The sequence below is a fragment of the Pelecanus crispus genome, chromosome 1, assembly GCF_030463565.1.
Source record: "Pelecanus crispus isolate bPelCri1 chromosome 1, bPelCri1.pri, whole genome shotgun sequence".
Lineage (NCBI taxonomy): Eukaryota > Metazoa > Chordata > Aves > Pelecaniformes > Pelecanidae > Pelecanus > Pelecanus crispus.
In genome coordinates, this window is record NC_134643.1 from 108232379 (window position 1) to 108246614 (window position 14236).

A 14236-nucleotide genomic window follows, 5' to 3' on the forward strand; every position below is an offset into this window, starting at 1 on the left:
TAGCTTGCCAAAATGTCTTGAAAAGTGGCTTGACTGTCAATGACCCTACCTCTAATTTTAGACATAAAGGTTTTGCTATGTCAGGCAGACTCCAGCTGCAAAAATACATTTCTCTAGAGCTTTTCCATTATTGAACCCTAGATTTGCAGACACACATATGCTAGAAGTGCATTTAGAAAAATCATGAAGCATTCCATTTCACGTTATAGAAGATGGTACATTCCCAGTGTGCAGAAATGAGAAGCAGAGGAAGTTGAGTTGCTGTTGTTCCACCAACGAATATATTGATATATCCTTTATAGCTTTCTGTGGTAAGAAGAAATTTAAACTAAGATTGGAAAATACAGTTCTCTTGCAAAGCGTATCAATTCTGATAGATGGAAGATACATGTATATAGGATAATAAAAAAGTACGGTTAAAAAATTGGAGGTTTTTCCCCCTTGTGAAATACTTGAAAGTTTGGTGATGTCAGAAATACTGTGCAGCCAGTGTGATCCTGATTCTGTTTTTCGTGTTTTCTCATTGCACTGTGCAAGACTGGGAGTATGAGAAAATTCTTATCTTGTAATAAAAGGTAACATGATAATGCATAAACATCAAAAGTGGAAAAGCAGAGGATGAAACAACTAGAATACTTAAGTTCATCACATAGGCATCTGCATCCTGCTTTTAGCATTGAGCTCTGCTCACTTTAATGCTATTGTTCCTTTTTTCTTTTTTTACCTGAAATTCACCATGTTTTCAGTCACACTTTCACCTTAAGTGAGGACCCCTAAGTATCACTGAGTTCCGCTGACTGTTACAGATGCATAAATCTCTTCTGAAAAGTGGAGTTGGGTGCTGTTGATAATGTTACAGTTTTGTTGTCAAAACAGACATAGGAACAAAATCTACATGCAGAGATGGTACAATTTAGATACTTGTTAAGATGTTCTCTCTTGTCTTTAACGTATCTGTATAGCACCAGCTCCACTTACAGCATGACAGTAGTAACAATAGTAATAGATTAACTCCAACATTGTTCTCAGAAATCAGTGGGATAACCAGCTGATAGCCCCAGAGAGACTTGTGGATCCTGTGGAGTGCGTGGCTCAGACTGGAGCTCATCTGATTGTGCCCAGGCATTAATAGGAGGCATTAAAAATCAGACCTTTATTGCAGAAACATTCCCCCACATTAATGGGTTTGTGCAGCACAGTGGAGGTGAGAGTAGGGAGCAGGATGATTTTTCTGGGTCGTGAAGGAGGCATGTGGTAGAGAGGAGAATTTTTGGAGATGATGCAGAGCTTCGTGGAACAACTGCAGTGTGGAGCACTATCATGTTAAAGTGCAGCAGTGCTGCAAAGTCACTAAAAAGTGTAATGGCACAACCTCACAACAAGACAAATTTGGGGAACTGGAAAGCCATGGTGCTCAGTACCACAAGTTACTGATAACTCTCCTTGGCCAGAGGTGGTCATATAGTGCCTGTGTTTCTTAATTCTCTGGTGTCAGCATGTAAGCAAACCAATTTTTGCTTTCTAAATGCAGTTTGAGCAGTAGTTTCTTCATAAAATTCAAGACACTCCCAGCCTGGTGAGATTTATTTCATTTCATTTGATATACACAGGAAGAAACTGCTTCTTTGGTGCTGAGAAGGAATACTGGGAATATTTACATTTGAATAATATTTAACTAGCAATGCTTAATACATTAACAATAAATCTTGGTTAGATTCTAAATTAAGTGGATTTGCATCTGAGTAGGTGAGATGAACAGGAGAGATTTTGTTGAAACATAAACAAGACAGAAATTCGTTCCAAAATAACTTAGCCCAAAGGATGTAAACAGTAATGTTCAATAGTTTCCTCCTCCAGAAACAGTTTTATGTGCCTTATTGCCTGCGTCATGCATATTGTTTCTTAGAAAGAAGCTGAAAAAGTGCTTGGTTTTGTTTTTTTGTTTTGTGTGGGGTTTGGTTTTTTTTTAAGTCTCGATAGTCTGTATAGTGTTGCTGAGCAAATTTAGAGGGGTAATCCTCTAGTGATCTTTTGGCCTTTCTAATAGATATAACGAGTGACTAACCTCTGGTATTTTCAGAGTGATCATGGCATAGCTGGTTGCATACAGGTGGTCAGGAAGGCATTTTATTTTATTTTCCTCCCTTTGTGCGACCCTTAGCACACTTTATTGAACGTATGTCTAGTTATATTGGACCAAGGAGACAGAAAAGATCTGAGCAGAGTTTATGTTCTTAAGAAATATCAGATTATGGCCATTCACAGGGGAATTCTGGATAGCTAAGTCATGTTGGGGATTTGTAGTTTTGGCTTCCTACTGACTTGCTGTGAGGTGTCTTCAAGTTGAACACAGATGCGGAGTCAAAGTGTCCAGATACAAGGCATTTCCCTGTTTTGTTGACTCCAGAGTGATTTGCTTTGTATGAAGGGAAGGTGGCCTCACTGCCTGTAAACTGAATGGCCAGCCAGGGCTGCCTCCGGTTTGAAGTACACAGCTGTACTGAGCCATCTGAAAGCTCTTCTCCTGTGTCTTCTCAGTAATGGGGGAAGAATTGCCATTTACTGCTTCACACCAGACACATCTGCTTGGAAAGTTCCTCACTGGTTTTCTGTTCTCTTCTTGTGGGGTGGTTTTAACAGTGTGCCCTGGAGATGCGAGACTTCCTCTGGGCAGCAGGAGGCACGCGTCTAGAGAATGCTGGAGCTGCAGGAGGGAAGTGCCCAGTGCAAAACCAGAGAGGAGCAAAGAGAAAAAAGGCAAGCAGACAGCCAGCATTGAGAGAAGCGGGTGGCAGAAAGTGCTTCGACGCTGCCTCTGGCAGCACGCTCCCCAGAGGAACTTGACGAGAGCCCATCTGCGTGCGTGTGAGACTGTGAGCTCAGGATTTCTGTCAATGCATTCCAGTAACCCCAAAGTGAGGAACTCCCCGTCAGGCAACACACAGAGGTAAGGAAAAGAGCCTGCAGTCAGCTGCTCTGGATTGGTGCATGATGCTGTCCCTGCTCTGCTGCAGGATTAGCCAAGGACTGGTGCATGTGGCTTACTGGTCCTCCTTTGTGCTCCCATTGGAGTACCTCAGCACTGGCTGCACAGTGCTGATGAGCCTTCATGTTTGCTAGGCTGAAGATGAGCTGAAAGCGGGAAACCCGTGAGGTGCGGATTCTACATTCCTCGTGCCCTCCTCCCTCCCATCAGTTGTCTAGCTAGGCTGTGGGAGAGTAAACCTGCTGTTTCTATCTGGGTTTTTTTTTTCTTCCCCCTCTTCTAATTATCTGTTTCCCTGAGGGGTAGTTGGGCAGCAGAAGGTCTCTCTGTCTGTACTTTCACACAAAACGCCTCCTCTGTATTATTGGCCTGAACAGCCTGGAGAGCTGATCAGCTGTGCACTGAGATCCTCTGCATCATTCACCTGCAAGTGCAGCAGGTCAGCATCTCTCCTGCGCTAATTTGGAAGGGGAAAAATACAGAAGCAAAGCACTGTCCAGGGACTCTCAGTGGTCTGATTGACAGCATTCTCGGGTTTGATTATTTACTCCTAGAGGTCATCTGGAGCTTAAGAGTAATTCAGAGGGAATGCCTCTGAGTCAGATGCCTGTCAAAGGAGGAAACGGCTTGTGCGAATCCCACAGTGAGGATGCTAGCAAGCGCTGCCTGTTGGAAGTGGCAGTCATGATGGGAAAACACAATGCAGAAGATCTGATCACAATGGAGTAACTGGAGGGTGAGGAGGGAGGGGTGGCTAATACATGTGCAAAACCCAGAGGAACAAAATATTTTTAGGATGCAATTTGCTGAATGGAAGAGGGAAGGAAAGACTCTGAATTTCCTTTGGCAAATTAAAGAAGCTTCATCTGCCCCATTTTGCAGGAGTGTGCAGGGAGATGGTATCCCTCTCTTTCCTTATTCCGAGGCAGGTTGTAGCTGGTTTAATTGTTTTCACGGTCAGAGGTTTGTGTTTTCCTGGCAGCTCGCCCCAGTGTATGATGAATGCTGCAGTAATGCTGGGTTTTCCTTGTGCTCCCTGTAGAACTGGATAGGGAGGTGCAAGGGTGGGGGCAGGGGCGGGGGGGGGGGGTCTACTCTGATCAGAGCTGCAGCGTATAGTTGGGGTCCAGGAGAGTGGCTAGGTGAACTTTATTGTGCCTTGTTTGTTTACTCTGAGCTGGTCTTGGTGTGAGGTGCTTCTCTGTGCACATAGAAACCGTTGTCTTTATTGACAGAAGCCCCAGAGGTAGGTCCTCATGTGACAGCAGTTCCTGGGATCTGGCAGTCTGTAGCTTGCCCTAGTGCCTTCTTGAGCAATGAGATCCCATCTTGGATAATAACCCTTTCAGGGCATGTTCAAAAAAGCACCTGCATGACTCTAAGCTTGCAGGCATTTTTTATTTGTCAGCAATTGTCTTAGCTTGCAAAGGTGGCAGTGGTTGTTTCTGCTTCTCTCTAATCTGTTCCTACAGGGTTGAATGAATCCATGGTGTGATTTGTCACTTTTCTTTTTCTTTTCCTTTTTTTTGCTCTGTCCCCAGTAGCCCCAAATCAAAGCAGGAGGTGATGGTCCGTCCCCCTACAGTGATGTCCCCGTCTGGCAACCCCCAGCTGGATTCCAAATTTTCCAACCAGGGCAAACAAGGGGGCTCCACCAGCCAATCCCAGCCCTCTCCCTGTGACCCCAAAAGTGGAGGTCACCCCCCCAAAGTGCTCCCTGGCCCAGGTGGGAGCATGGGGCTGAAGAATGGGGCAGGAAATGGTGCCAAGGGGAAGGGGAAGAGAGAGAGGAGCATTTCGGCAGACTCCTTTGAACAGAGGGAAGCTGGGACTCCTAATGACGACCCTGAAATCAAAGGTATGTTTGCTAGGATTCATGCGCAAGTGCAGACAATTAGTCTGAGTCCTCTGTGAGATGGAGAATCGCTAGGCAAGTGTTAGCGAAACATTTATTTGTCTGGGGTTCTGTAAGTTCCAGCCAAAAAGTCTAAAGGTCTTGAGAGCAGGCAAAGAGGAGAGGTTGTTGCAGCTGGCATCGGTAAATGTCCTGTTCATGCTCAGTTAAAGTGCAGACCTGACTCTGGTGGGAAAGTTCCTCTGTAGCTCTGAAACTCCCCCAGAGGATTTGAAAGTACAAATGTAACCTGTTGGTTTCCTTCTGGCCTTTGGCCTTTCAGGAACTGTTCTGTTGTAACTGAGGTTTTGAACAATATGCAAGCCTGTTTTGTCAACACAGGTACATAACCCGTAGCACCCTGACTGGTAGCACAAGCCAGAGAGTGAGGATTTCTGTGTTCTGTTCCCGGCTCCACCATTGCCTCTGTGAGGCAGTGCGAAAACAGACTAGATGTGCAGTTCTCCCTCTTTCCTTTGTCCATTTTCTAGGTCACCTGGCTAAGGTGGCCGAAGGGGAAAAAAGTAAAGTTTTGCACGAGTGTTCTCCTTGGGCGCAGACATATTTATATTTGTTCATTTTAGTGTGTAGTTTTCCTGCTATTCTGTGTGGCCATTAGAGAATTCAAAGGGATCAGCTCTGGGAACTGCCGCTTGCTTTGGAAAGGGACAAGATGAGCTTTCTCCCAGTGGTGCCTGAAGGGCAGCATGGCATTAGGGGGAAGATGCATGGTGTAACAGAAGCCTTTGGAAGTGCTTGAGGGAGAAGCGGGAAACTTCAGATGAGGAAAAGCTCTGGTCAGTTTCCAGAAATGGTTTCCAAAGAGCTCCCAAGGTAGTTATTCCCCTCTTTTCCTCTTTCTCCCCTTCCAGACTGCAATTCTGCTGATCATGTGAAGTCCCAGGATTCTCAGCACACACCACACTCCATGACTCCTTCAAATGCTTCAGCCCCAAGGTCTTCCACACCTTCCCATGGCCTGACTGCTGCTTTGGAGCCAGCAAGTGGGCAGAAGACTCCATCCAAAGTGGTTTACGTTTTTTCTACTGAGATGGCCAACAAGTAAGTAGGTAGATGCTTGAATGTCTTCACGGAGCGGGGCTTATATTTGTGCTCCCTTTTTAAGAGATTCTCAAGTGCACTTTCTCCATCAAGTGTGTTCTTTAGCAAAAAGTTATTACTTGTTTTGGGGATGCTGAAGGGGCTCCAGTGGAGAATGTCGCTACCTCTTGCCCTCTGAGAAGTGATTATTTATTCCTCCGAGGTGCGGGTTTTTTTTGGCAAATGCTGGTAGATATTGTTTTGCAATCCATGCAGTGAGTAGCAGCCAGGATGACTTAAACTGAGACATGAACCCTGAATGCTGATGAGTCTGTAGATGTAAGCATTTTTCTTTTGCTACTCATCTAGAGTGAAATATGTGTGGTTAAGTCTCTCTCCCTTCTGCCAGCTGAAGGATAGAAGGGCGGGCGGTTAAGAAAAATTAATTCTTAGCTTCAACTGGATATGTGCATCTGTCTGTCTTTGCAGGGCTGCAGAAGCTGTGCTGAAGGGACAGGTGGAAACCATCGTGTCCTTTCATATCCAGAACATCTCAAACAGCAAGGCGGAACGAAACACTGTACCCTTGGTAGGGAATACCTGCATGTGGGTGGGAAGGGAAATGGTAAATGTGCCTCTGTGTGTGTGATTCAGAGAGATGGATGATTATTTACACACTGAAATAAGTGACAGGGTGGAAAAGAGAGAGGCAGTTGTTGTCCTAGCCTTCTGCAAATAAATGTCTTGGATCATCCAAAGAAGAGTTTGAGTCTTGCAATATTTGGGTAGTATATTTCTGACCCATTGCTCATGCAGAGCTAGCACAAAAGCAAGGGATACCTGCTGTAATACTTGAGCAAAATATGTTTCTGCACGGCCAGGATGCTGCTCTGTAATCACTACACGAAGGCTACCCTTCCTTGCAAAGTGTGGGCTGGTGGTGTTGAGACTGGACGTTTCGTTTGCACCTCTGCTTATGTGACACGGCTATAAAATGAATGAGTGACAACGTGTGGCTTTCTCTTGCAGAACCCCCAGATCACTGCACTTCGGACTGAACCCAAGCCCCTGCCGCAGCCGCAGCCCCCCACCGCCCAGGACCAGAACCCTCCCCAGAACGCCAAAATGCAGCCAACTCCACCCGTGTCAGCGCCGGTATCCAAATCCGCTGGTCCCCCATGCCCCATAGATCAGGACAGTCCCAGCGTGGAAAGCAAAGTGATGTCTGTGGGCAGCCCTGCCAACTCTACCCCGTTGCAGACAGAAGGATTTGGGCAGAGTTCGACCCCCAATAATCGAGCAGTTAGCCCAGTTTCCCAAGGTAGCAATAGCTCTGCTGCAGACCCCAAAGGTCCTCCCCAGCAGGTGTCTGGTGGGGACCCATCCAGTTTGGGCGAGAATCCAGATGGACTGTCACAGGAGCAGCTGGAGCATCGAGAGCGCTCGTTGCAGACCCTGAGAGACATACAGCGCATGCTCTTCCCTGATGAGAAGGAGTTTGCGGGAGGGCAAAGCGGGGGGCCACCCCCAAATGCTGGGGTGCTGGATGGTCCCCAAAAGAAACCTGAAGGGCCGATACAGGCCATGATGGCTCAATCCCAAAGTTTAGGCAAAGGGTCAGGGTCTCGGACAGATGGAGGGGCTCCGTTTGGCCCTCAAGGACACAGGGACATGCCCTTTTCCCCAGATGAAATGGGGCCACCACCAATGAACTCCCAGTCGGGACCCATAGGCCCAGACCACCTGGACCACATGACTCCCGAGCAGGTGGCCTGGCTCAAGCTGCAGCAGGAGTTTTACGAGGAGAAGAGAAGAAAGCAGGAGCAGGTGGTTGTGCAGCAGTGTTCCCTGCAGGACATGATGGTCCATCAACACGGGCCTCGTGGGGTGGTCCGCGGCCCTCCCCCTCCCTACCAGATGACCCCTGGGGAGGGCTGGGGACCTGGGGGTCCAGAGCCCTTCCCTGAAGGCATGAACATGTCGCACTCTCTGCCCCCCAGGGGCATGGCCCCTCATCCCAACATGCCTGGGAGCCAGATGCGCCTGCCTGGTTTTGCAGGAATGATGAACCCTGACATGGAAGGCCCCAGTGTCCCGAATCCTGCCTCCCGGCCTGGGCTTTCGGGAGTTAGTTGGCCAGACGACGTGCCAAAAATCCCAGATGGCCGAAACTTCCCTCCTGGCCAGGGTGTCTTCAGCGGCCCTGGCCGAGGGGAGCGGTTCCCCAATCCGCAGGGCCTGCCCGAAGAGCTCTATCAGCAGCAGCTGGCTGAGAAGCAGATGGGCCTCCCTCCTGGCCTGAACATGGAAGGCATCAGGCCCGGCATGGAGATAAACAGAATGATGCCCTCCCAGAGACACATGGAGCCTGGGAACAACCCCATCTTCCCTCGCATGCCGGTGGAAGGGCCGATGAGCCCCTCCAGGGGGGACTTCCCGAAAGGAATACCCCCACAAATGGCCTCTAGCAGGGAGCTGGAGTTCGGGATGGGCCCTGGCAGCATGAAGGGGGACATGGGCATGAATGTCAGCATGGGCTCCAACCCACCCCTGGTCCCTCAGAAGCTGAGGGAGGCAGGAGTTGGGCCGGAAGAGATGATGAAACTGCGCCCCGGCGTCTCGGAGATGCTCTCCTCTCAGCAGAAAATGGTGCCGCTGCCGTTTGGGGAGCACCCGCAGCAGGAGTATGGCATGGGTCCCAGGCCTTTCCTTCCCATGTCTCAGGGCCCAGGAGTCAGTCTCCGAAATCTCAGAGAACAGATTGGGCCTGACCAAAGGACTAACAACCGGCTCAGCCACATGCCGCCACTACCTCTCAATCCCACCAGTAACCCTAATAGCCTCAACACTGCTCCCTCTGCGCAGCGCAGCCTCGGCCGCAAGCCCTTGGATATCTCCGCAGCCGGTCAGGTGCATTCGCCAGGAATCAACCCCCTGAAATCCCCTACGATGCGCCAGGTCCAGTCTCCCATGATGGGGTCTCCCTCGGGGAACCTCAAGTCCCCTCAGACGCCCTCCCAGCTGGCAGGAATGCTTGCGGGCCCCACTGCCGCAGCTGCCGCTGCCTCCATTAAGTCCCCCCCTGTCTTGGGGTCTGCTGCTGCTTCTCCTGTCCACCTCAAGTCTCCGTCTCTCCCCGCACCTTCTCCCGGATGGACTTCGTCTCCAAAGCCTCCTTTGCAGAGCCCTGGGATTCCCCCGAACCACAAGGCATCTCTCACCATGTCTTCTCCAGCCATGCTGGGGAACGTGGAGTCGGGTGAGTGCCGCCTCTGCTAGCCAGACGTGGCTCTTCGGTTCGCGTCGGGTTGCCCCGAGGCGCGCAGCAAAGGGGAGAGGGAGGAGGTTTCTTGCCGGCTGGCAGTGCCGCCAGGCTAGGCAGTGCTTGGCCCAAGGGTCTGGTTGGTGGCTACGCGAGTGGAGTGCCAGTGCTTTTCCTCCTCCTGTTGTATTTGCGGGTTTGCACCGTGCCTGCCGTGTGGCGTGGTGAGTGAGGGCTGGTCACTCGGAGGACATGGAAGTGAAAGGGTGGGGTCAAGGGGTGCGAAAAGACGTGGACTGATGATGGGAAAAGTCTCTTCTCGGAGAAGTTTTTGGCTGTTTTGCCACAGCTCCCGGTGGCTGTAGCTTTGTGGAGAAGTTCCTGCTGATGTTATGAAAATGCTTTGAAATAAAGGCTCCCACAAATCGATGCTGGGCATAGTTAGCCAGTCGTGTATCTGGATACCGTTCAGGTATGGCTACAGCTTTCTAGGTTGACCACCGCAGACAGGGAGGTGTGCTAACATTCGTTCCGGCTCCAACCGTTTCGGAGGGAGCTGAACACCACCGTGTGTAGCATTCGGTGGCACGCCGGAGCCGTGCCGTGCCTGGGGCCTCGGGGTGCAGGTGCCGGCACTGCCCTACCTGCTCCTGAACGGCTCTGGGCTGTTGGCGGCACACCTCTGCCCTCTCCTTCCCTCTCCCAAATCCTCCTGGAGCACATTCGCCCCTCCGTCCAGGCTGGGCGGCCTTCCTGCCCGGGGAGGTCTCCGGGCCGGGAGAGGATGCTGGCCCGCGTTGCCCTCTAGTGCTGCTGCGGGTAACAGCGCGGCGGCCGGGGGAGCGGGATGTGCCCGCCAGGGTTGCTGGCCGGGGCTCTGTGCTCGGGAGGGGAGCCTGGATGTCAGCGTCCTTCGTGGCTGCTGAGGCCGTGCCCGCCGTCAGCTCCAGTGCCTACGAGTCAGAACCGAATGCTTTAGTCCGGGCCGGACGTTGCGCTTAACGAATGCTTTTACATGCAGCTCGTCCAAAGCATGAATGTTTTGGCGTTGCAGGAGTTTTGTACTCTCTGTTCTCCTTTCCTTTTTCTGGGGTGAGCCGAGGAATGCGCAGTGAATCTTCAGCGATAGCGTAACTTTGGTTTGGCATCTTTCCTTCACGTGTGGTTCGGGTGGCATGAAATTCGTCAGTGCACAACAAGGGAGATTGGAAGCGGAGTTATCTCCAGTTTTGGGAGAGCAGAGGATGATGAGCTGATAGGTGCAGAGAAGGTTTCTTTAACTAGAATGAGCAGTAAATATGTGTACGTAAAACCTGAAATGAAATATAAACAAGGAGTTTTACTTGTAGCTGCTGATGCAGCTTGTCAGAAATCTGCCTGCATGTCTCAGCATAATACCTGCTACAGCTTTCGTTGCGTGGCCTCTGTCTTTTGTGCTTGTTTGATGCCCCCTAAAGAAAAAGGGAAAGGAGTTACAGTTGGCATTTGGTGGGTGCAGGAACAACTAATTGACTATGGATTTGAATTTTTATGGCTAGACCTGTCTTCTTCAGTGCATGGAAATTGAATAGTAGGATTTTCAGATGTACCTGATAATTCTTTGTGTGGACTTGTAGAGGCTCAAGATAGTTCCAGTAGAAGTGCAGAATCCAGGATAACAAATGTTAACCATCTTGACCAACAGGCTTATTTATCTGGTTACCTTTCACAGGCATTGACTGCATTAGTCAGATGGTCTCTTGCAGTAAAAGAGACTTCTAGTTTTTGAGATTTCTAGGAGAAAAAGGTGGGATTTCAGGAAAAAATAAGAAGGAAAAAAATTAAAGTTTTTTTCTTTCTCTCTTTTCTTCTCCCCCCTTTCCTCTTTCTCTCTCTTCCTCTTCCTCTCTCTTGCTGCCCCTCCTTCCCCCCCCTCCCCCCCACCTTTTTTTTTTCCCCCCCCTCCCCTAAGGTGGTCCACCTCCTTCCACAGTCAGCCAGTCTGCTCCTGTGACTCTCCCTGGAAATCTTCCCTCTAGTAGTCCTTACACAATGCCTCCAGAGCCGACCCTCTCCCAGAATCCCCTCTCCATTATGATGTCCAGGATGTCCAAATTTGCCATGCCCAGCTCTACACCGCTCTATCATGATGCCATCAAAACTGTGGCCAGCTCGGATGATGACTCCCCTCCAGCACGCTCCCCAAATTTGCCACCTATGAACAGCGTACCAGGTAAGAAACTCAAAGAAATATAAGCCCAAGCTATCAGGCAGTACAGTGAGTGTGATTTTTATGGCATCTTCATCAGATGAAGATGGTGAGAGGGGAAAAGCTTGAAGAATATGTAGCCTTGGGTTGGTTTTGAGGAAGGCAGTTGCAAGACTCTGAAATGGGGAGATGGAAATTCTCCTTGCAACCATTTTTTTCTGCCCAGAAAGTGTCTGTTCTTCAGAAAGTTTCTAATCTGGAAAACCCTTATGTATGGGAGAGACTTCTACTCAGGCAGACTGGAGTTACTTGTGTGAGTAAAGGCTGCTCATGGGAATAAAGGTCAGACCTACAATGTGTTACCCAGAGGAAACCATTCTTCCCCTGTCTTAAGGCAGTGTCACAGAAGCTTCTCGGTTTGGGTTTGGGTTTTTTTGTTGGGCTTTTTTTTTTTCCTTTTTTTTTTTTTTTTTTTGACACTGAATCATCTGGTCTTTTCCTGGGTTTTGTAGATTGCCTTTGTTACAGAAGAGAGTGTTAGAGCACTTTCTCAAAGCATACATCTTTTCATATAGGGAATGTGTAATGGCAGGTGACCTCAGCCAGGACTGAGGGAAACTGTCCTGGTCCCTACCTGAGAGTGTTAAAGGAAAAGTAAAATAAAACATTGTCCTTCTGGACTGTCTTGTGGGTGAGCATGTTTATATGAGCAATCCAATCCCTGCTGATAGCTTAATGTTCGTGGGTACGTATTTAATACAAAAGTAGGCTGTAGCCCCTCCACCCGATTGAATTAACATAGTTGAAAGGGGATGAGTGGATGTTTCATGAGAGTGGCAACTGATAATGAATTCTTGATGAGTTTACCTGCAGCTTTGCTGTCTGTTTCACGCGGTAATGATCAGTGTGGCTGAATATACCTGGGGAAGCTGGCTAATTGAATAAGTTCATGATGATAGCTCATTAACCTCATTGATCGCCGCCTCCTAGTCTTACAAAGGTTACCTGATTTATCACTTCTTGAGTTTTGAAAAGAGATTCAGTCACCTCCCAGTGGACAAGTGTCCATATGCTGATAATCTGTCACAGACGTGTTTGTTACTGCCTGCATCATCTAGACTGCCAGGGAAGCAGTAAAGGTATGGGCTGGATTGAGATCCTACTTACAGAGCAGGCTTTAGTCACTTTTTGATAGGGCAGTGACAAGCTTGGGGAGGCAGCTGTGCAGGTGGCATCAATTTTCTGGTTAAAATAACATTTTGCAGAGCCACTACTGATTTTTTTGTTTTGTTTTGTTTTGTAGCACAAATTTTTTTGTGTGTGTGCGCAGACTTGGTAACCTTGCCAAAAGCTCTCTGATAGCTTTATTGATTATTACTAGCTGTTATCTAAATGCGATTCCTTATTTCTTCCCTAGGAATGGGCATTAATTCTCAGAATCCTCGAATTTCAGGTCCAAACCCAGTGGGTCCAATGCCAACCCTTAGCCCAATGGGAATGACCCAGCCTCTTTCCCATAACAACCAGATGCCCTCTCCAAATGCTATGGGACCCAATATACCTCCTCATGGGGTCCCCGTGGGACCCGGCCTGATGTCACACAACCCGATGATGGGGCACGGTTCCCAGGAGTCTCCAATGGTACCTCAAGGACGCCTGGGCTTCCCACAGGGGTTCCCTCCCGTACAGTCCCCTCCACAGCAGGTGCCATTTCCACACAATGGGCCCAGCGGTGGACAAGGCAACTTCCCAGCGGGAATGGGCTTCCATGGAGAAGGACCTCTGGGGCGTCCTACCAACCTGCCCCAAAGTTCGACAGATCCAGCACTTTGCAAGACTGGAGGCCCTGGCGGTCCAGACTCCTTCACTGTTCTTGGAAACAATATGCCTTCGGTTTTCACTGATCCAGAGCTGCAGGAGGTGATCCGTCCTGGAGCCACGGGAATACCCGAGTTTGACCTGTCCAGGATTATCCCGTCGGAGAAGCCTAGCCAGACACTACAGTATTTCCCTCGTGGGGAGGTGCCAGGCCGCAAGCAGCCGCAGGGTCCTGGGCCTGGGTTCTCCCACATGCAGGGGATGATCGGAGAGCAGACCCCGAGGATGGGACTAACGTTGCCTGGCATGGGGGGCCCTGGGCCAGTGGGAACTCCAGATATCCCTCTTGGGACGGCTCCGTCCATGCCAGGTCATAACCCAATGAGACCGCCTGCCTTCCTGCAGCAAGGCATGATGGGGCCGCACCACCGCATGATGTCACCAGCACAAACAGCAATGCCTGGCCAGCCCGCGCTAATGAGTAACCCCGTGGCCGCCGTGGGCATGATCCCAGGCAAGGACCGAGCCCCCGCGGGGCTGTACAGCCACCCGGGCCCTGTAGGGTCACCTGGTATGATGATGTCAATGCAGGGCATGATGGGACCCCAACAAAACATCATGATTCCCCCCCAGATGAGGCCCCGAGGTATGGCTGCTGACGTTGGCATGGGAGGATTTAGCCAAGGCCCTGGAAACCCAGGGAACATGATGTTTTAAGCTGCTACCATAAGACTGGATATTCTGATCCTTGTCAAGATGAGATTCCAAGTCCTGAGCGCTTTTTTGGGAGCTTCAGGAGTACAGTTTGGCCATGCAATAGGTGAAAAGAGACCAGAGGACACTTTGGGAAATCTCGAATGTATGGAATTACCTGAAAAAAAAATTATTCATTTTAACAGGTTGTTTTTTTTTTTAAGATTTATTTTTTAAAAATTATTTTTGTGGACTTGGGTATCCCGTGACGGCACCTGCTTTGAGAATCTGTAGCTGTATTTTGAGAATTGCCATTTGTCACAAGTTGCACCATTCTCTGTATGTTTACGTCCT

The 14236-nt window shown here is 49.4% G+C and overlaps 1 protein-coding gene across 1 annotated transcript; it reads left to right on the top strand.

Moving 5' to 3' along the window:
• Nucleotides 1-2894: 2894 nt before the first annotated feature.
• Nucleotides 2895-13906, top strand: BCL9 (BCL9 transcription coactivator). The gene is made up of 7 exons (XM_075724691.1): nt 2895-2947; nt 4528-4844; nt 5753-5942; nt 6411-6510; nt 6951-9180; nt 11135-11395; nt 12789-13906. Exons 1-7 carry the CDS (start codon nt 2895-2897, stop codon nt 13904-13906), a joined length of 4269 nt encoding a protein of 1422 aa, XP_075580806.1.
• The last annotated feature ends 330 nt before the right edge of the window (nt 13907-14236 follow it).